Source organism: Tursiops truncatus, chromosome 2 (genome assembly GCF_011762595.2).
Source record: "Tursiops truncatus isolate mTurTru1 chromosome 2, mTurTru1.mat.Y, whole genome shotgun sequence".
Lineage (NCBI taxonomy): Eukaryota > Metazoa > Chordata > Mammalia > Artiodactyla > Delphinidae > Tursiops > Tursiops truncatus.
Window position 1 is genome coordinate 48,493,209 of NC_047035.1, and position 23,507 is coordinate 48,516,715.

At 37.9% G+C, this 23,507-nt stretch overlaps 1 protein-coding gene and 1 pseudogene across 5 annotated transcripts in view; one reads left to right on the top strand and one right to left on the bottom strand.

Moving 5' to 3' along the window:
- The window catches only part of NID2 (nidogen 2), a 79,375-nt gene that overhangs the window by 30,210 nt on the left and 25,658 nt on the right, over positions 1-23,507 (top strand). For all 5 annotated transcript variants that reach the window (XR_012329979.1, XM_033851148.2, XM_073800463.1 and 2 more), the window contains exons 7-8: positions 100-300; positions 1,856-2,086. Coding sequence is in view for 4 of the 5 variants with exons in the window: in XM_033851148.2 (XP_033707039.1) it covers positions 100-300; positions 1,856-2,086 (432 nt within the window). In the remaining variant the exon portion in view is untranslated. The remainder of the gene's footprint in view (positions 1-99; positions 301-1,855; positions 2,087-23,507) is intronic.
- Positions 13,435-14,933, bottom strand: LOC117311051 (zinc finger matrin-type protein 2 pseudogene; annotated as a pseudogene).

The following is a 23,507-nucleotide window of genomic DNA, read 5'->3' on the forward strand; positions in this document are numbered from 1 at the left end:
CAGTAGGAGAAACTGGGAAGTGGAAGTATGAACTGGTGATTATTGCTGGAAGATGCAAGGCCCCCTTTCATCCCTGTGCTGGATTTTTTTTCTCTCCAGGTGCTACCTTTATCCATGACATGGAAGTTACTTTCTACCCAGGAGAGGAAAGGGTTCGAATCACTCAAACTGCTGAGGGGCTGGACCCAGAGAACTATCTGAGCATTCAAACCAACATTCAAGGCCAGGTGCCTTACATCCCAGCAAACTTCACAGCCCACATTGCTCCCTACAAGGAGCTCTACCACTACTCGGACTCAGGTACGTGAAACCAGTTCTCCGTAAAATGGGGATGGTGCGCATCTCACGAGATAGTTGTGAGGATTATGTGAGTGACTACGTGGAATGTCCTTATAGAACAGTGTGTGACACATGAAATGAGCTCAGTGTTGTTTTTATTATTCTTGTTATTTTATTAGTGTGAGAAAAGTGATGGCTGTTGTACACAAGAATATCAACATCCCTACCCAATATTTGCAGATGATAATATAATAACAACCTTGTCTATGGGCTGGGGAGGGATGGTATAATTTTGTACAGTTTTTAACCGTCCTGCTCTCTGGGCTGTGGAAAAATATTGATTATTGGAATTTATACTTGTTCTGTAACCTTGGTTCAGCCTGCTCTGAAATCAGAGATGCCGTACAGTGTTGTAAAACTACCACTAGATTTGGAGTCAGAAGACAGGAATTCTTACGGATGAGTTTAAAGTATGTGGGGAGTAAGATCACTTACTGTCTGAGAGCTTATTTTCTCATCTTTAGAATGAGAATAATCACCCCTTTTCTGTCTCTCTTACATGGTTGATATGTGTAAGGTGTGACGTGTTCTGTAAGACACCCCCTGATTTTGAGATGCTGCCCCAATCTCAGTTGCTGTCCTGCAGCACAGGGGTTTGTTTTGAGTTGTGCCTTTGCTTCTCGTGCGGTGTGAGAGCTGGAAGCCAGACAAGAGGCACAGGGAAGTGAATGGGCAGCAGAGATCTGGCCTGGGCACAGGGTAGCTGATGGCTAGAAAACTGCCTGGCCTCCCAACTCTGCACTCAGGTGGAGATAAAAGACCCCCACCCCTTTCCCCAGAAGCCTCCAGACTTAAGTGCAAGGTGTTGGAAGTCTTCTGTGCACTGATGGATGGATTGGTTGAAAACTTGGGGGGAGCGGGGTAGAGTCAGGCCAACTTGAGTTCCAGTTCCAGCTCTGCATACCAGCTTTGCTTCTTATTTTATTTATTTATTTTTGCGGTACGCGGGCCTCTCACTGTTGTGGCCTCTCCTGTTGCGGAGCACAGGCTCCGGACGCGCAGGCTCAGAGGCCATGGCTCACGGGCCCAGCCGCTCCGCGGCATGTGGGATCTTCCCGGACCGGGGCACGAACCTGTGTCCCCTGCACAGGCAGGTGGACTCTCAACCACCGCGCCACCAGGGAAGCCCCCAGCTTTGCTTCTTAGACTACTTAATTAACTCTCTAACCTCTGTGAGACTCTCCACACAAGATGGCAGGGCCCACCTCACTGGCTGTTGTGAGGAATAAATGAGGCACTGCTTATAGAGTGCTGGGCATGGCTGGCATATAGTAAAGTCATTCTTTGTGAATATTGACAGCAGCGATTATACCTCCTCCCTCTCAGTGCTTTGGTTTTACATCAGCGTGGGTTCTTGGGACCGCCTTGCAGGTTTCCCGTATAAACTCAAACTTCCCAAGGGGACATGCTCCAGCAACTACATGAAAAACTGTGCAGAGAAACTCACCTCACATAAAAAGCCTCTGTATTTAGTATCTGTAAATGTCCTCGTTTGACTGAATAATGTCTATTGCAGTTGTGACCTCCACAAGTTCCAGAGCCTACTCCCTCACATTGGGTGCCGTCAACCAAACACGGTCCTACCGCCTCCACCAGAACATCACTTACCAGGCATGCAGGCATGGCCCCAGACACCGGGTCATCCCCACCACCCAGCAGCTGAATGTGGACCGGGTCTTTGCCTTGTACACGGATGAAGAAAAAGTGCTCAGATTCGCTGTGACCAATCAGATTGGCCCTGTTGAAGGTACGGTTTCCCTTTTTTGTTATTGCTGGGCAAAAATTACATCCAACCTTCTTTCTTTCATGCCTTTTGAGTGGCCTCAGAATGATTCACATAGGTTACTAAGGGTAACTGAGTGCCAGGCTCTGTTAGGTGCTGGATGTAAGGATGAATAAAGCAGGGTCCTGTCCTTGAGAGGTAGAAATGGAACTTTTAGAATAGTGTTCCTGCCAAGATCAGGAATAGAGCATGTACATGAGGCTGGTTTGCTGCAACACCCAATTGTGTGTGCTGTCTGTGTTGGGGATACATCTGTGAACAAGGTGTGGCCAAGTTAGGAGGGAGATTGATGCTGACAGATATTTGTTATGATTGTGATAAGTGCAGGGTGCTGTGAGCCTAGTTGCAAGGTTCAGGAATGATGTCCCCAATGAAGTGAAATTTTAGCTAAAACTTAAAAGATGAGAAGGATTTCACCAAATCAAGGTGGGACAAAGAGCCAGTGCCTAGAAGAACAAAGTGAAATAGAACTTGCATGTATGAAAAAAACCAAATTAGCATCATACTTAATGAGGAAAGACTGGTTGCTTTCCCTCTAAGATCAGAAAGAAGATGCCTGCTCTTGACACTTTATCACTGTACTGGAAGTTCTAGCCAGGGCAGTTAGGCAAGAAAATGAAGAAAAAAAAAAAGCCATCTAGATTGGAAAGGAAGAAGTAAAATTATCTCTATTCTCCTTTGACATGATCTTATTTGTAGAAAAACTAAGGAATTCATTAATTAAAAAAAAAACTATTTGAACTAATAGTAGTTCAGTAAGGTTGCAGGATATAAGATCGGTGTACAAAAATTAATTGTATTTCTATAAAGTAGCAATGAGTAAACTGAAAAGGAAATTAAGAAAACGATTCCATTTCCAAAAGAATAAAACATTTAGGAATAAATTTTTAGGAAGAAGTGCAATACTTTTACATTGACATCTATAAATGTTTTTGAAAACAAAGATGGCTTAAATACATGGAAAAACATTTTAAGTTCATGGATCAGAAGACATTGTGTTTTTTAAATTATTTTTTAATTGAAGTATAGTTGATTTACAATACTGTGTTAATTTCTGCTGTACAGCAAAGTGACTCAGTTATACACATATATATATTCTTCTTCTTTTCCATTATGGTTTATCCCAGGAGATTCAATATAGTTCCCTGTGCTATACAGTAGGACCTTGTTTATCCATTCTAAATGTAATAGTTTGCATCTACTAACCCCAAACTCCCAATCCATCCCTTCCCCTCCCCACCATCCCCCTTGGAAACCACAAGCAGAAGACATAATATTGTTAAGATGACAGTGCTTTCTAAATTGATCTATAGATTCAACACAATCCTATCAGCTGGCTTTTTTGCAGAAACTGAAAAGGTGATCCTAAAATTCATATAAAAATTTAAAGAACCCAGAATAGCCAAAACAATCTTGAAAAGGATCAGAGTTGGAGGAATCATACCTCCTGATTTCAAAACTTAAGAGTAATCAATACAGTGTGGTCCTCGAATAAGGATAGATATACAGATCAATGGGAATAGAAGTGAGAATCCAGAAATAAGCACTCACATTTACAGTCAATTGATTTTTGACAAGGATGCCAAAACAACTCAAGGAGAAAGAGTAGCCTTTTTAACAAATGGTTCTGGGATAGCTCTGGATATCCACATGCAAAAGGATGAAGATGGTCACAGCAATAAGACAAGAGAAAGAAAAGACATCCAGATTGGAAGGGAAGAAGTAAAACTGTCACTATTTACAGATGACATGACACTATATAGAGAAAACCCTAAAGTCTCCACCAAAAAACTATTATGACTAATAAATGAATTCAGTATAGTTGCAAGATACAAGATTAATGTGCACAAGTCTTGCTTTTCTATACACTAATAATGAACTATCAGAAAGAGAAAGCAAGAAAACCCATTTAGAATCACATCAAAAAGAATAAAATACTTAGGAATAAACTTGGCCAAGGAGGTGAAAGACCCATACTCTGAAAAGTATAAGACATTTATGAAGAACATTGAAGATGATACAAAGAAATGGAAAGATATGCCTGTTCATGGACTGGAAGAATTAATATTGTTAAAATGTCCATACTAGTGAAAACAAACTACAGATTTAATGCAATCCCTGTCAAAATACCCAGGACATTTTTTTTCACAGGAATGAAAACAGATAATCTGAATTAGAACAAATAATCTGAAAATTTATATGGAACCACAGAAGACCCCAAATAGCCACAGCAACCTTGAGAAAAAAGAAGAAAGCTGGAAGTATCATGTGCCTGGACTTCAGACTATACTACAAAACTACAGTAATCAAGAGTATGGTACTGTTATAAAAACATACCCATAAATCAATGGAACAGAATAGAGATCCCAGAAATAAGCCCACACATTTATAAACAGCTCATAAAACTCAATACCAAAAACTAAATAACCCCATTAAAAATTGGACAGAAGACCTGAATAGACATTTTTCCAAAATAGACATACAGATGGCCAACAGGCACATGAAAAGATGCTCAACATATCCAACATATATATCCAACATATATAAATAGCTCATACAAATCAACATAAAAAACCCCCAAACAACTCATTGAAAAATGGGCAGAAGAACTGAGTAGAAATTTTTCCAAAGAGGAAATGCAGATGGCCAATAGGTACATGAAAAAGATGCTCAACATCGCTAATCATCAGGGAAATGCAAATCAAAGCCACAATGAGATAGCCATTCTGACAGATGTGAGGTGCTATCATCAAAAAGAACACAAATAAATGTGTTGGCAAGGATGTGGAGATAAAGGAACCTTTGTACACTGTTGGTAGGAATGTAAGTCTGTGCAGCCACTGTGGAAAACAGTTTGGAGGTTCCTCAAAAAACTAAAAATAGAACTACTATATGATCCAGCAGTTCCATTCCTGGGTATGTATCTGAAGAAAATGAAAAAAAAAAATCGAGAAGATACATGTGCCCCAATGTTAATAGCACAATTATTTACAATGGCCAAGATATGGAAGGGAACCCAAGTGCCAATCAACAGATGAATGGATAAAGAACACTTGGTACACACACACACACACACACACACACACACACACACACACACACACACACACAGGAATACTATTTGGCCATGAAAAAGAGTGAAATTGTGCCATTTGCAACAACACGATGGACTTGGAGGGTTTTATGCTTAGTAAGATAAGTCAGGGAAAGACATACTGTATACTGTAACTTATATGTGGAATCCAAAAAACAAACATAAATGAATATAACAAAACAGAAATAGACAGATGTGGAGAACAAACTAGTGGTTACCAGTGGGGAGAGGGATGGAGGGGAGGGAGAGGGTAGGGGTAGGGGATTAAGAGGTATAAACTACTATATATAAAATAAATAACCTACAAGGTTATACTGTACAGCACAGGGAATATAGCCAATAGTTTATAATAACTTTAAATGGAGTATGATTTATAAAAATATTGAATCACTTATGCAGCTGAAACTTATATAATGTAAATCAACTATACTTCAATTAAATGAAATTGCATATATAGACGTTGCATATGCAAACCTGAAAGCGTTTTGCCTAATTGTAAAGCATTATAAAATATTGAAGTATTGATAAATCTATTTCTAGACAAACAAGAATTGCAGTAAAATTGAATAATACTCATTAGAAAAAGAATGAAGATGGACCTCTACTTCACACCATATACAAAAATTAACTGAAAATGGGTCAAAGGCCTTAATGTACTTTAAATTTTAGAAAAAACTTAGGGGTGAACTTTTGTGACCCTGAATTTGGCAATGGTTTCTTCGATATTATGCTAAAAGTACAAGCAACAAAAGAAAAAAATAGATAAATGGGATATCATCAAAATTTAAAACTTTTAGGAATTCCCTGGTGGTCCAGTTGTTAGGATTCAGTGCTGCTGTGGTCCAGGTTCAATCCCTGGGTTGGGGAACTAAGATCCTGCAACCCAAGCAGCACGGCCAAAAAATAAAAATAAAAAAAAAATAAAAACTTTTGTGCTTCAGAGGACTTTATCAACAAAGTGAAATACAACCTACAGAATGGGAGAAAATATTTGCAAATCATATATTTAATAAGAGACTTGTATCTAGAATATATGAACTTTTACAACTCAATGAGACAAATAATCTAATTAAAAGATAGGCAAAAAATTTGGATAGGTGTTTCTCTAAAGAGGACATCCAATGAGCCCATGAAAAAATGCTCAACATCATCATCAGGAAAATGCAAAAATCAAAACCATAATGAAATACTACTTTATATGCGCGTGGATGGCTATAGTCAAAAAATGGATAATAGTACATGTTGGTGGGCATGTGGAGAAACTGAAACCCTCACATGTTGCTGGTATGCGTGTAAAATGGTGTAACTGTGGAAAACAGCAATTTCTCAACGTTAAACACGAAGTTACTATTTGAGTAACTCTACTCCTAGTTATATACCAGGAGAAAGAAAAGCTTATGAAAACTTCATAATAGCCAAAAGGTGGAAACAACCCAAATGCCCATCAATTGATGAATAGATTTTTAGAATGTCATAACTCTTCAATTATAATAGATAGTATGGATAAGGATAGTATTAAATTTAGGTTAATGGATGGTGAAATTTGGTATAATACTAATAAGGGTGCAAGTTTTTTGTCATGTTAATAAGATTAGGCGTGCTATTAATGAAATACCTTATGTAACTTCAGGCACTCAGAAGTGGAATGGAGATAGTCCTAGTTTTATAGTTAGGGCTATTGTTATTACTACTGATACTGTTGGATTAAAGATTTTTGTAATGGTTCATTGGCCGGAATATAATAGGTTAAGGATAAAAGCTATTACATGTAATATTGATGCGGTAGCTTGTGTTAGAAAATATTTAGTGGGTGCTTCTATAGCTCATGGGTTGAACTTTTTTATTATGATGGGGATAATGGCTAATATTTCTTTTGAATCCGATTCAGATAAGTAGTCAGTGAGAGCTGGTTATTACAGTTATGGTCCCTGAGAGAATTGTTGTTAGGATGATGATAAAGATGATGGAGTTTTATTAGTACTGGAAGGATATAAACCAACATATTCGGGGTATGGGGCCAATAGCTCATTTAACTGACCTTAGTATAGAATATAGTGTAATAGGGGCTTCCCTGGTGGCGCAGTGGTTGAGAGTCCGCCTGCCGATGCAGGGGACACGGGTTCGTGCCCCAGTCCGGGAAGATCCCACGTGCCGCGGAGCGGCTGGGCCCGTGAGCCATGGCCGCTGAGCCTGCGCGTCCGGAGCCTGTGCCCCGCAACGGGAGAGGCCACAACAGTGAGAGGCCCGCGTACCGCAAAAAAAAAAAAAAAAAAAAGAATATAGTGTAATATGGTAGCACAAAGAACTTTGAATTCTTAAGGATAGGTTCAATTCCTGTGATTCTAGAAATAAGAAGGCTTAAACCTCTATTATTTACTCTATCAAAATAACTCTTTTATCAGACATATTTCTTATGTTTGTGGAGGGATGCTTGATGTTATAGTAGGTAGTGAGACGTGCCATATGTATAGGGCTAGTGTTAGTGGTAGGAAGTTTGTTCCCAGTAGATGTATTAACTGATCGTATTGGAATCGAGGGTAGGATGCTCAAAATCATAGGGAAAAAACTGTTAATAATAGTGTTTTTATAATAAAGTTGGTTGTATATAGTTCTAGTATGCGGGGGTTGTGGAATGCTCCTAGAAAGAGGATTGTTGTGAAAATATTCATTATAATGGCATATTCTAAGAAAAATATAATGCATGGGCCTGCTGCATATTCTACGTTGAAACCCGATATGAGTTCAGATTCTCCTTCTGTTGTTAGGTCAGAGGGGGCTCGGTTTGTTTCTGCTAGAGAGGAGATAAATCACAGCTAGGGGTCACGATGGGAAGATTATTCACAAATGTTCTTGCGTTGTGATGAGGGTTGAGAAAGTAAACGTTCCATTTATTTAAAGGGCTGATGGAAGAATAGTTGCTAGTATTACTTCATATGAAATTGTTTGTGCTACTGCTCGTGGGGCTGCAATTAATACATATTTTGAGTTGGAGGCCCATCCGGATCATAAGATGGAATATACGGCGAGGCTTGACCTAGCTGCTATAGCCACAACAGTGAGAGGCCCGCGTACCGCAAAAAAAAAAAAAAAAAAGTTGTCAACCCATATAAAAATTTCTTATCCCTTAGTGCTTTAGTTAGTTTTTTGGGGGGTTAATTAAAGCTGCATAGGGTCTTCTCGTCTTATTTTATTATTCCCGCCTCTTCATGGGAAGGTCAATTTCACTGATTGAAAATAAGAGACAGTAAAACCCTCGTGAGTCCATTCATACAAGTCCTTACTTAGAGAACAAATGATTATGCTACCTTTGCATGGCCAGGATACCATGGCCGTTTAACAGTTGTCACTGGGCTGGCAGTGCTTCTACTGCTAGTTATGCAAGAGGTGATGTTTTTGGTAAACAGGCAGGGTTTATGTTTGCCGAGTTCCTTTTACTTTTTAAAATCTTTTCTTGAATGCATGCCTGTGTTGGATTAACCTCTTACTAAATAAACAATTTAATGTTGCATTGTGCTCATGTGCTGTTAATTATCAATATAGTATTAGTTACTGATGTAAGCTTATGCAAGGAGAAATATTTCTTGTTACTCATATTAACATTATTGCCACTATTGGTCAATAGACTCGTCCAGTATAAAGCTAGGAGTTGATTTGCTCATTATTATTGGTATTCAGATAAAGTTAGTGTTGGACTTGAACGCTTTCTTAATTGGTGGCTGTTTTTAAGCCAACTATGGTGTTGTTTTTACTCTCTAGATAAGGTTGTATCCATTTCTAAAAAGGTGTACCTTTTAAGATTAACATTTAAAAGTACATTAAAATTTATAATTTTTTTGGTAATTTTTAAAGTTGAACTAAGGTTCTTTTCCTGGACACACCAGGCACGTTAGGCTTCTCACCTCTACTTATAAATCTTCTTATAATAAATCTACTTATTTTGCTACATAGATGAGTTCTAATAAACTGTTCATAAGTAGCTCATCTGGTTTCAGGATGTTGAACTTAAGTTCTCTTTGTTAAATGTTTACTAGTTAAATCATTATGCAAAATGTACAAGGGGTTAACTGCTTTTTGTTACTTTTAATGTTTCATCATTCCCTTAAGGTAGGTTCTCTGTAGTGCCAGAGGATATTTTAAATTTCTATCCCCTATACTTTAAATGTGGAGTAAATGTTTTACTTAATTTGCTTATATTAGTAAAACTTGTGGGGGGTTGGCTAGATTTAGTTCAAAGTGTTCAGAAATTATGAAATCTCCTAGGGGTAAACTAGGTGCTTTTATGTAAGCTATGCTTTGATTTATCCAAGCACACTTTCCAGTGTGCTTACCTTGTTACTTGTCTCCTCTCATATAATTAGTGTTTAGTAATAGATTGTAGGAAGCTATCGTAATACTTGAGGAAGGTGATGGGCAGTGTGTGCTTACTTCATGTCCTTATTCAGTTAAGCACTCTATTCTTAATTTGCTACTAAATCCTCCTTTGGTTTTTAGTTTCCATAAAAACCTGCGTGTAGTGAGAAATACATTCTTGAGATAGAAAATGTAGCCCGTTTCTTCTCCCTCCATAGGTTACACCTTGACCTAATGGTTTTATGTACAATTATGCTTACTTTTATTCCTTTTCAGGGCTTGCTGAAGACGGCATATAGACTGAATTAGCCAGGGTTGGTGAGGTTTATCGGGGTTTATGGATTATAGAACAGACTCCTGTAGAGGGGTGTGAAGCACTACCAAGACCTTTGAGTTTTAAGCTGCTGCTGGTAGTACTCTGGCGAATAACTTTGTTGTAATAATTATTTGGGTTTAGGACTAAGCATAGTGGGGTGTCTAATCCCAGTTTGGGTCTTAGCTGTCGTGTAATTAGGAAATACTAAAGTCACTTTCGTAGTCTATTTTTATTTTAGCTATGGCTTTTTACAGCTTAATTAAAATTTAACTTTACGTTACTCTTTAACACGCTTTCCACTGAATTTCTATTAATTTGGGTTAATCGTTTGATCGTGGTGGCTGGCTCGAAATTTACCAACCCTAGTTAATATAGCTTAGTCGAACTTTTGTTTATGGCTTAATTTTAATCACTGCTGTTTCCTGTGGATGTGTGGTTAAGCAAGGTGTTATGAGCTACTAGTCTCAGTGTACTTGACGCCAGGTCCTTTTAAGGATTTAGAGGGCATTCTCACTGGGGCTCAGATGCTTGCATGTGTAATTTTATTAAAAACTAATAGAGGGCTTCCCTGGTGGCGCAGTGGTTGAGAGTCCGCCTGCCAATGCAGGCGACACGGGTTCGTGCCCCAGTCCGGGAAGATCCCACATGCCGCGGAGCAGCTGGGCCTGTGAGCCATGTCCGCTGAGCCTGCGCGTCTGGAGCCTGTGCTCCGCAAAGGGAGAGGCCACAACAGTGAGAGGCCCGCGTACCGCAAAAAAAAAAAAAAACTAATAGAAAGGCTGGGACCAAACCTCGGTGTTTATGGAGTTGATAAATTCATCTAGGCACTTTTAGTGTCTTGCTTTAGGGCTTAAGCTACATTAACAAGTTGTGTTTATATTGTGAAATAACATGTATATAGTTGTATGATTTATGCTAGATTTAGTATTAAAATTTTGATAAAAATGGTCCATAGATCTAGGGAGATGCCTGTCTATATAAATGGTAGATATCTAAGTAATTCATTGGTACGATCAGGGTTTATTTTCTAGGTATATCCTATTTTGAGCATTGTTTATGTTTGTTGGATAAATTAACTAAATTCTATGTATTTATATGTTTTTGCCTTGTTTGGGGGGTTTGTCAGGGCATTATGGGCATGTAGAATATGGGATTTAGTGGGGCCTAAGGAGGGCTTGTTAAACAGGTTATTTACCTGTTCAACGTGTATGTGTATGTATATGTATGTGTGTGTAATTTCCTTATGTCCTGTAGCCATTGACTGAATAACACCTTATGGTTGATGATGTTGGTAAATAATATTCAATTAAAGTCCAGCTACAGTTTATTTGACTGTGTTAAGACCTCACGTGGCCATAGCTGAGTCCCAGCATCCCTATAAAAATTAAAAAATACCAAATGCATAAAACCATAGTTATGTGTAAGCATGGGCTGATTAGTCATTAGTCCATCGAGATGTCTTATTTAAGAGGAAAGAGTGGGTGATTTTTAGGTGAGATGGTTCTGAAGAACCAGATGTCTGATAAAGTTCATTAATGGAAACCCTCACAAGTTATGGGCCCAGAGGAAGAAGAGGGACACCTGCTAAGTGGGGTTGATAGTTTCACGCAGCTTTGCTGATTGAGCTCGTGATCTAGTGGGTATGATATGTATGTTGACTAGAATTGGTTTGACTTAATGTACTGTGTACAATCAATAATATGTACTATGTAATGTACATGCTTATAAGCATGGGGTAAATAATGTACGATTATACATATCATGTATTATGTATGATATGTACTTATTAATGTAATACACATTATGCATGAAGTACATGGAATTTATGGTAAAAAGAGGTTATTTTAATACTAAGATTGTACTTAGTAATCTTGTAAATGTCCCATAACAAATCTTCAGGGAATAGTTTAAATAGAATTTCAGCTTTGGGTGCTGATGGTGGAGCTGGAGCTTCTTCCTTGAGTCTTAGGGAGATGTGTTATTCTCCTTCTCTGGTTTACAAGACCAGGGTAATAGATATATTGATACTACAAAGACTCTTCATTTTAGGAGATTATTTTCAGTGATGCTAGTTACTGGCATTAGTACTAGAATTAAAAAGAAATATAGAATGGATGCTAGTTTTCCGATAATAATGAAGCGGTGCTCTGTGGGTTGTCCTCCAATTCATGTTAGTGTTAATAGGTCTGCTACTAGTACTCAAAATACGCATTGACTGAGAGGTCGAAATGTTATGCTTCGTTGTTTGGATGTGTGAAGCATTGGGATAAATGCTAGAATTAAGATTGAAAAGATTAAGGCCATTACTCCTAATTTATTAGGAATTGATCGTAGAATTGCATATGCAAATAGAAAATTATCACTCTGGCTTGATATGAGGTGGTGTGTTGAGAAGGTCTGCTGGGGTGTTGTTGTCTGAGTTCCTGGTAAGTCGGGTGAAAATAGCACTAATATTATTAGTATTAGAATTAGCAGTAAGGCATCTAGGATATCTTTGATTGTACAGTAGGGGTGAAATGGGATTTTGTCTATATCAGTTGAGATTCCAGTGGGGTTATTAGATCCTGTTTTGTGAAGGAATAGTAAGTGGACAGCTGCTAGTGCTGCAATGATAAATGGGAGAATAAAATGGAAGGCGAAGAATCGTGTAAGAGTTGCTTTATCTACTGAAAATCCACCTGAGATTCATTCGACAGGGCTTGTGCCAATATATGGAATTGCTGAAAGGAGATTAGTAATAACTGTTGCCCCTCAGAATGATATTTGTCCTCAGGGTAAGACATAGCCTGTGAATGCTGTAGCTATGACTGTAAATAATGATTCCAATGCTTCATGTTTCTAAAAAGGTATAGGATCCGTAATATAAGCCTTGTCCTACATGAATAAATAAGCAAATAATTTGCATGTAGATATCGGATAATTCATCCATAGTTTACATCTCGGCAGACGTGTTACTTACGAAAAAGTAGTTATTGTGTCTGATGTATAATGTATTGCTAGGAATAAACCTGTCAAGATTTGTAGAACTAAACAAAATGCCCAGAAGGGAACCAAAATTTCAACATGATGAAATGTTCGATGGAGCTGGGAGGTCAATAATTGCGTTGTTAATAATTTTTATTAATGGGTGTGATTTTCGGATGTTGGTCATTAGTGTTCTTATAGTTGAATTAAAATGATGATTTTTCATTTCATTGGCCATGGTTAGATTCCATGTAAGAATAAGGATAATATACATTGTATTTATTTTAGGTACTATTTTTGTAATTAGTTTTGTGGGCTTTTCTTCAAAACCTTCACCTATTTATGATGGACTTGAATTGATTGTAGGTGGTGGTGTTGGGTGTGGGATTGTGTTGAATTTTGGTGGTTCACTTGGGGGTTTAATAGTACTTTTTACTTATTTAGGGGGAATATTAGTAGTATTTGGTTATATGACAGCTATAGCCACTGAGAAGTATCCTGAAGTTTGAGTCTCTAATAAGACTGTTCTAGGTATATTTCTTTCAGGGTTGATGATAAAGTTTTTTTTTTTTTTTTTTTTGAAATAGGCCCAGTCAATGCTATTTATTATACATGTTGAACAGCCTCTGAGACCCAAGGGCTCCCATATGAGGTTTTCTCCTTTTTCTTTTTTGCATCAAACAGGTTCTTCCAAGAGCCTGCTTACAAGGAAGACAAAAACAGAGTAATCCTCAATAAAATGAAACAAATAGGAAAAGCTGAACAGTTTACATATGAAGAACAAAGGTTAAAAAACTCACCAGACAAAAACCACACCAAACACTCATCCCATTTAATTTCCTGTTACATGCTCTGAGGAAGCTGAGAACACCAGGCCCCAAGGCAGCAATGCTCCTGAGGCTCTAGCTTAGGCTCCCTCTATGTGACAGTTTCATGCACACGCACCCGCACATACCAATGACCCAGGCAGAAGTACACATGCATGCACAGGTGGCCGGAGAACCACGGGGCGGGACTGGGGGAGAATGGCAAAAGGAGGGGCCAGGCAAGGATATGCTATCAACTGGAAACTGGGGACCCAGAGAACCCTTCTGCTGTAGGCTAAGCAAGAGTAAAAATTAAAACAAAGGCAGAACACAGGGTAAATGTAGGATGCTCAGATGAGATGGACAGATGAAGAGGGAAAGATGCAAGGGGAGTTTCCGGAAAGCAGCCTCAGAAGAGGTGGTTTTTCTTTATTGGGAACTCAGATGATCAGACGTCCTCTGTCTCCAGTGAAATACTGAGGCTGAAGGAACATGCCACAGCACATTCCTTTGCATCCTGTGCTCTCTCCCAAGGTAGAGGGAAACCACAAACACCCACCCTCTAGCCCTCCCCACTGCCACTCTTAAGGACTTTCCCCAGTACCTCCCAAAAGATGACGCCCACACACACAAAGTTAGGCCTGGCAAAAAGCCAAGCATAAAAAGCCTCAGTAACTCTTCTTGGTGGAACCAAAGCCAGAGAAGCCCATCACAGCTGCCATCTCATCATCCTCCTCAAATGTCAAGTCCTCCTCAGCCCTCCTTTTCTTCTCCTTCTGTTTCTCTTTCTTGTAGGCTTTAGCCTTTTCCTCCTCTTCTCTGAGTTCCTTCATCCTTTCCTCAAAATCATAATCCTTCTGCTTCTCTTCCATCTTCTTCTTGTTGACTTCAAAACGTTTCTTCACCTGATCCAAAGTGGAACGTTCCACACGCATAGACATGCCCAGGTTTCGCTGATGTTTCTTTCCATTAATGTGATCCAGGAAGTTGATGGAGTCTTTCACCACACAGTCACAGACATTGCAATAGTATCCTCCCATCTCAGACTGTGGGGTGGTCTTGGTAATGACGATTGTCTTCCCAAGTTTGGATTCCAGGTCCACCTTGTAGTCCCTATGCCAAAGAAGCTCTCGCTTGACTGGCTGCACTGGTTTTCCATCCTTCTTTTCTCTCTCTTCCGTGAGCCTCTTCTCGGCGAGCTTCTCATATTCATCTTTGTCCCACTTTCGGCAAAAGTCCAAGTTTTTTGTCCCACTGCCCGACGCCATCTTCACTTCGAAGTCGATGATAGAATTTTCAATAGTATTCTTTGTTTTAAAGGATGAGGAAGTGGAGATTGTATTTAAATTTAATGGACTAGGGGACTCTGGGTAATTTATGATACAGGTGATTTTGGGTTTTTTTGTGAAGAGCCTATAGGAATTGCAGTGTTGTATAGCTATGGTTCTTAATTGGTAATTGTTACTGGTTGATCATTACTTATTGGTGTTGTGGTTATTATAGAGGTTACTCATGGTAATTAAATAGAATTATGCTTAGGACAAGGGTAATGAGGAATGAAAGAAAATATAGTTTGATTAGCCCTTTTTGGTCTGACACTAGTATAGAAAATTTTATTTGAATAAGGGAAGTCGTTTTGGGTAAGATGCTTTCTAGTCAGATTAAATCTAGGAGACATGATGCTGATTTTTGACTCGTTGATAAATTTAAGTATGGTGGGAAGCGGTGTATAATGGGAAATGCCTAAGAGGTTGGAAAATTTGAAGAAATTTGAGGGATATTTAAATTTTAAGTTTTGTGTAGTGGGGCTGATTTCAAATGCCAGAATAAAACCTAGGATGGGCACAGCAAAGGCAGTTAGCGTCAGGTAATCAGGTATTGTTATTTGTGAGATTGTCATTGGGGGAATTTTGCTGGAGGTAATGAATCCAGCAAAGATACAGCTAATAAACGTTTAACAGAATTGATTAGCAGTGGGTTATTTTCATTGTCATTGGGGGAATTTTGCTGGTAATGAATCCAGCAAAGATACTTACAGCTAATAAACGTTTAACAGAATTGATTAGCAGTGGGTTATTTTCATTAAAATAAAAAGTAGAAAAGCGAGATTGTCCTAATGGTGCGAAGAAAATAATGCGAGTGCCATAGACAGCTGTAAGGGATGTGGTGACGAGAGTTATTTGCTGGGCTCAGGCGTTGGTGTACAACGTGTTAGCAGTGTCGATAATTAGTTCTTTAGAGTAGAAACCTGTGAGGAACGGTATTCCTGTCAGTGAGAGACTTCCAATAATGAGGGCCGCTGTGGTAAAAGGTATTGCTTTAAATAAACCTCCTATCTTTCGAATGTCTTGTTCATCATGTAGGCTATGAATAATGGAGCCAGAGCATATAAACAGGATGGCCTTGAAAAAGGCATGTGTGCAAACATGGAGAAATGCTAGATAAGGTTGGTTAATACCGATTGTTACTATTATAAGGCCTAATTGGCTTGAAGTAGAGAAGGCAACAATTTTTTTGATGTCATTTTGGGTGAGAGCACATATTGCTGTAAATAATGTAATTATGTTTATCCAGACATAATGTTATTGTTTGGGTACATTTATTCTGTTAAAGGGTAAAAGCAGATAAGTAGGAAAATACCTGCTATAACTCTCGTGCTTGAGTGAATAGAGCTGAAACGGGAGGAGGGCCTTCTATTGCTGAGGGAATGGCTGGAGGCCAAATTGGGTGGATTTTCCAGCTGCAGCCAACACAAGTCCTATTAGAGGTAGGTTTGAGTGATTTTGGTTAAGTATAAAGATTTGTTGTATGTCTCATGAGTTTAAATTAAATAGAAATCCTGCTGTTGATATAATAAGTCCAATGTCTCCAATGCGATTATATAAAATTGCTTAGAGAGCGGCTGTATTTGCATCTGCTTGTCCATATCATCACCTGATAAGTAGAAAAGATACAATTCCGACTCCTTCTCACCCAATGAAAAGTTGTAAAAGATTGTTAACAGTGATAAGAATTAGTATTGTGATAAGAAAAAGGAGTATTTAAAGAATTGATTAATGTGAGCATCTGAGTGCATGTATCACATTGAAAATTCCATAACAGATCATGTGACAAATAATGCTACTGGCACAAATATTGAGAAATAGTCTGTTTTGAAGCTAAGTGGTAATTTAAGGGTTTGGATAGTAATTCAGTGTCAGTTGAAGATAATTATCTCTTGACCTGTATGAATGAATATTATTGTTGGAATTAAGCTGGTGATAAAAGCATATGAGATAGTGGTTTTTTTTTTTACAAAGGATGGATATGTGTTATTTTGTAGATGTTGGTGTTTGTTATTATAATTGGTATCGTTAGTATAAATAGTATAACTAGTGTGAAAGAGGTAAATAAGTTTATTACTTTTATTTGGAGTTGCACCAATGTTTTGGTTCCTAAGACCAACGGATAGCTATCCTTTAAAAGTTTGAAAAAGTCATACTGTTAGATATGGAAGCATGAATTAGCAATTTTTGCATACTTTTTCAGTAAATAAAAATATTTAGTCTTCTGTTACGAGATGCACAATCTAGTGTTTTTTTGAAACTATATTTATAGTACAAGGGCCCTAAAATGATTTTGGGGTTTAACGATAGGAGTAAGAGATATAAAATGTGAAGGGGTTATGAGAGCATTTTCTCATGTGAATGATGGTGGGTATATTTGCCTCATTTTGTTATGATTAATATGTATAGTGAGTATAAGGTGGTAATTACTATGTTAATTCCTATGAGGATAATGGTGATATTTGATCATGGAAAGGATGTTACTACTACAAAGAGTCCTCCAATTAGATTGATAGTTAGGGGCTAGAGCTAGGTTCGTTAAGCTTGCTAGTAGTCATCATGCTGGTATTGGGAGGAATGTTTGTAGACCTCGGGCTACAATTATTGTTCTGCTGTAAATTCGTTTGTAATTTGAATTTGCTAGGCAGAATAATATGGATGATGTGAGGCCGTGGGCAATTATTAGAGCAGTGGCCCCGATATAACTTCAAGGTGTTTGGATAAGAATGACTACAGTAACAAGTGCTATGTGACTGTCGGAAGAATACGCTCTAGGTGATTTTAGATCTGTTTGGCATAAACAAATTGAACTAGTTATGATTATTCCTCATAAGGAGAGTATGAGAAAAGTGTATGTTGTGAAATTTATTAGTGGGTTTAGTATGGTTGTAATTCTCAATATACCGTAGCCTCTGAGTTTTAGTAGTACAGCTGCGAGGACTATGGATCCTGCAATGGGGGCTTCTACATGTGCTTCAGGTAATCAAAGGTGAAGGCCGTTGAGTATTTTTACTAGAGAGACTATCATACATGCTAGTCATATGAAAATGTTGGATCAGGAGTTGGCTATTGCCTGTGTTCGATATTGAAGTATTAGAAAATTTAGTGAGCCTGTGACATTTTGAATATGTATTAGTGCTACTAAGAGTGGAAGTGATCCTACTAGTGTATAAAATAAGAAATAAAGTCCTGTGTTAAGACATTCTGTTTGATTACCCCATCGGGTAATGATACTAAGTGTTGGAACTAGTACTGCTTCAAATAAAATATAAAATAAGATTAATTCTGTGGCAGTGAATTTTATAATTAGGAATATTTGTCATGTAATTAGCATGGTAATATATAATTTTTTTCGAGTTAATGATTCTTTGAGGTAGGTGAAATTGGCTGGCTGTTAATTATGGTAAGAGTCATGTTGTTAAAATTAATAATGGTGCTAATGAGCTGGGGAAAAAGAATTAGTGAAAAGTTGAGGCTATTGTCCTTAAATTGATTAAGAAGAAAAAGGCTATGAGACTAATAAGCTAGGGACTGTGGTATTAATTCAGATTATGTTGTTCTTTGATAATTATGTTAGTAGTATTAGTATAATTGTAGGAATAATAACTTTTAACATTGGAGGAGATTAAGATTTTGTACATAATCAGTGCCATATGTGTTTGATACTATTACTAGTAGGGATAGTCCGGGTACGGCTTCTCGAGCTGAGAACACTAGCAGAACAATTGGTATTATGCTGGCTAGGGCAAAATGTGTATTTAGGATTACCAGCGTTGCTATAATGAATAGTGATAATATTATGCCTTCAAGGCATGATAGTGAAGATAGTAGGTGAGATATTAATTATAATATTTAATTATAATATTAATAATTCTATTATAATTCTATAATAATTCTATTCTATTATAATTCTATTATAATTCTATAATAATTCTATTATAATTAATTATAATATTAATAATTCTATAAGACATACTGTAAATGTTATAATAATTATATACACTAAAAGCACTTGGTAATTATGAACTTAATCATAATCTAATGAGTTGAAATCATTTCGTTTAATTACCATATTCAGTTCATTCTAGTCCTTTTTGGGTTCCTTCATTAGTCTAGGCTGATTGCTAGTAATAAAATTAGGAATAAAGCTATAATGAGTATTGTTTTTAGATTATTTGTCTGAGATGCTCAGGGTAGGGGGTAAAAGAGCAATTTCTAAGTCAAAAAGGAGAATATAATGGCTACCAGGAAAAATTGTATGGAAAAATGTAGACGTGCTGATCCTATAAGGTCAAATCTGCACTCATAAGGACTTGTTTCTTCTGTGTAAATATTTAATTGGGGAAGTCAGAATGTGATAAATACAAGTAGTGAGGCTAGTGCTATGTTTGTAATTAATGTCAATATTAGAGTTATTCTTTTTCGGATTCTACTGAAGCCAATTGATTGTAAGTCAATTGTACTATTTAATACTAAAACAATAAGATCCTCATCAATAAATGGGTACGTAAAGGAATCGTCATACTCCATCTACAGAATGTCAATATCAGGCAGTGGCTTTGAAGCCGAAATGGTGGTTAGATGTGAAGTGATGTGTTTTTTTGTTTGTTTGTTTGTTTTTGCGGTACACGGGCCTCTCACTGTTGGGGCCTCTCGCGTTGCAGAGCACAGGCTCCGGACACGCAGGCTCAGCGGCCATGGCTCACGGGCCCAGCCGCTCTGCGGCATGTGGGACCTTCCCGGACCGGGTCACGAACCCGTGTCCCCTGCATCGGCAGGCGGACTCTCAACCACTGCGCCACCAGGGAAGCCTCGTGAAGTGATATTTTAATTGATGTAAGAAGCAGACGATAAGGAAGAGCCAATAGTTACACGCAGTCTGTGGAATCCTGTAGCTATGAAGAAAGTTGACCTGTATACCCCATCTGAAATTGTAAAGGATGTTTCGTAATGTTCTGAGGCCTGTAGAAATGTAAAATAAATGCCTAGGGCGACTGTGTTAAGAAGACCTTGGAGTATGTGTTTTCAGTTTCCTTCTATGAGGCTGTGGTGAGGTCAGATAGTGGATACCCCAGAGGCTAATAATACAGAGGTATTAAGAAGTAGTACTTCTGATGGATTTAGAGGACGGATGCCTGTTGGTGGTCAGCATCCCCCTAGTTCAGGTGTAGGGGCAAGGCATGAGTGGTAGAAGGCTCAAAAAGAAACTGGTAAAAAAAAAAAAAAAAAAAGGACTTCTGAAATAATAAATAGGATTATTCCATATCAAAGTCCTTTTTGAACACTTGGTGTATGATGGCCTTGAAAAGTACTTTTTCAGATGATGTCTTGTCATCACTGATCTATTGATAAGGTATTAGTTAGTAGGCCTAGTGCTAATAATAATGTTGAAGTGAAATCATGTAATTAGGTCTGCTGTTGTTAGAAGGGCTGAGAGAGCTCCTGTAAGGGGTCAGGGACTGGGATTTACTATGTGATATGCATGAGTTTGGTGGGACATTATGTATTGTCATGTAGGTAAAGATTTGCTAGTAAGCTAAATGCATAAACTAGAATTATTGCAATGGTGAATTTGAGGATAGTAAGTAAGACAAGGATAGGAAATGTAATGAGAGCTGTGGTGGTGCTAATACTCAGCAATGCTAGAGTCACTCTTCCAATTAAATGAATCAATAGGGGTCCTGCTCTGATGTTAGCTGTTAATAGTATGGCTAAAGCTGTTGGTTGAATGAATAAGCTAATAGTTTTGATGACTGCTAGCATAGGAATAAGAGGAACCAGAGTTCCTTGTGGTAGAAAGTGAGCTAAGCACGCTTTTGTTTTGTGATGAAAGCCTGTAACTACAGTTCCTGCCCATAGAGAAACTGCTGTTCCTAATATTATTATTATTATATTCCTAATATTATAAATTGCTATTAATATTATTGAGAGTTGTGTAGTAGGTATAAATGAATGTGGTAATAGTCCTAATAGATTTGTTGATCGAATAAATAAGTGATGTTAAGTATTAGTGCTCAGGTCTGTCCTTTGTGATTGTGAATAGCTATTATTTGTTTCAATGTGAGTTGAACTAATCATTGTTGAATTGAAATTATACAATGGTTAATTAGTTGATTAGATGTTAGGAATAAAATGCCTGGGAATATAATGATTAAGATAACAATAGGAAGTCCTATTATTGTTGGGGCAATGAAAGAGGCAAATAGATTTTCATTCATTTTGTTTCTCAAGGGGTAGATTGTTTTTGTACTTTGGTAGACATCAACGCTGGATTTGAATAATAAGTATATTTTGAAATTTTTAGTTGGAATGCAATAAATAGGACTAGAATTATTAATAGAATAGTAATAAATCATGTTGAAGTGTTGAATTGTGGCATATCATGAAAGGGAGTTTTAACTCCCAGTCTTTAACTTAAAAAGGTGAATGCTATTTAGCTTCTTAAGGAATTTATAATATTGATGAGGATCATTTTTCAAAGTATTTTAGTGGTACTAGTTCAAGGACGATGGGTATAAAGCTATGATTTGATCCACAGATTTCTGAGCATTGTCTGTAATATAGACCTGGTCGTGGTGATATGAGAGTTGTTTGGTTTAGGCATCCTGGAATTGCCTCTGTTTTTACGCCTAGTAAAGGCACAGCTCGTGAGTGTAAAATGTCTTCTGAGGAGGTTAGTATTCAGCTTGTTATTTCTGTAGGTAAAACTACTCCGTTGTCTACTTCTACTAGTCGTAATTCTCCTGTTTTTAGGTCTGATGTTGGAATTATATAGGAGTCAAAATTTAATTCTTCATAGTCTGTATATCATAGCTTCAGTATCATTCGTGTTCTATAGTCTTTACGGTAAGGGAAGTGTTATGTAGTCCAGCATGTAAAGCATTTGTAATGATGGCAGGGCAGTTAGAATTAGGATAATGGCTGGTAAGATTGTCCAGATGGTTTCTACTTCTCGTGCATCTATTGTACTTGTATGTGTTAGTTTAGTTGCTAATATGAGTAAAATAATATAGAGGACCAAGGAGCTGATTAAAAATATGATTATTAATGTATGATCATGAAAGTGTAGTAGTTCTTCTATAATGGGTGACGCTGCATCTTGAAAACCTATGTGGAGAGGATACGCCATGGAGACGTAAACATAAAACATAAAAAGGAATGAAGCACTGTTACATGGTACAAAATGGATGAGCTTTGAAAGCATTATGCTAAGTGAAGGTAATGAGTCATGAAGGATAACATATTACATGATTCTACTTACGCGAAATATCCAGATAGGCAAATCTACGGAGGCAGAAAGTAGATTAGTGGTTGCCTAGGTTGGAGGCATAATAGTGGGATAGGGAGTTGATTGCTAAAAGGTACAAGGTTTCTTTTGGGGGGGGGATTAAAATTAAAATGTTCTAAAATTAATTGTGGTTGATGGTTACACAACTCTGTGACTATATTAAAAACTAATTGCGCACTTGATGTTTCTTCAGTTTTTTCATTTCCATTTGCATGGAATGTGTACTTTAGATGGGTGAATTACATGGTATGTGAACTGTATCAATTTGAAAAAACAGTTGTGGGGAAAAAAACAGTGGTTCTTATACTTCAATCATCATTAGCCTCACCTGTGAAGCTTGATGAAAAATCTGGATACGGGCTTCCCTGGTGGTGGCGCAGTGGTTGAGAGTCCGCCTGCCGATGCAGGGGACACGGGTTCGTGCCCTGGTCCGGGAAGATCCCACGTGCCGTGGAGTGGCTAGGCCCGTGAGCCATGGCCACTGAAGCTCTGGATACAAATGTTCTAGATCTATCAAGGAACTACAGGACATGAGGAACTTTAAGTGCGTATTATTAAGTGAAAGAAGCCAGTCTGAAAAGGCTTTGTACTGTGTGATTCTAGACTTTCTAGAAAAGGTAAAACTGTAGAGACAGTAAGTAGATCAGTGGTTGCCAGGGGCTCGGGGGGAGGGAGAGAGGGATGAATAGGTGGAGCACAGGGGATTTTTAGGGCAGTGAAACTATTCTGTATGATCCTATAGTGGTGGATACACATCATTATACATTTGTCAAAACCTATAGAACTGGACCACACAAAGAGTGTATGCCAATGTAAACTATGGATTTTAGTTAATAACAATATATCAATATTGGTTTATCAGTTATAACAAATGTACCACACTAATACACGATATTAATAACAGGGGAAACTGTGCAAATTGGTAGGAGGTAGCCATGGAAACTGTACTTTCTGCTCAATTTTTTGGTAAACCTAAACCTGTTTTAAAAAACTAAAGTATGCTAATTTTTAAAAAATGTTCTAGGCAAGCCAGAGGATGAGCCTGGGAAGTCAGGGAACTCTACAGATGTGAAATGACCTTGTCAGATCAAGGGAGCATTTTAATTCTCAAAACCAGTAGGCAGTCTTCCCCTAGAAGAGGCACATGAGGAGAAAGAATGTTTCCCTTGTTCAGTTCCGTATTGATACTGCTGAGCCCAGAATCCATACCTCAGAGAGGCGAGTCTGTAACTGGAGAGTCTG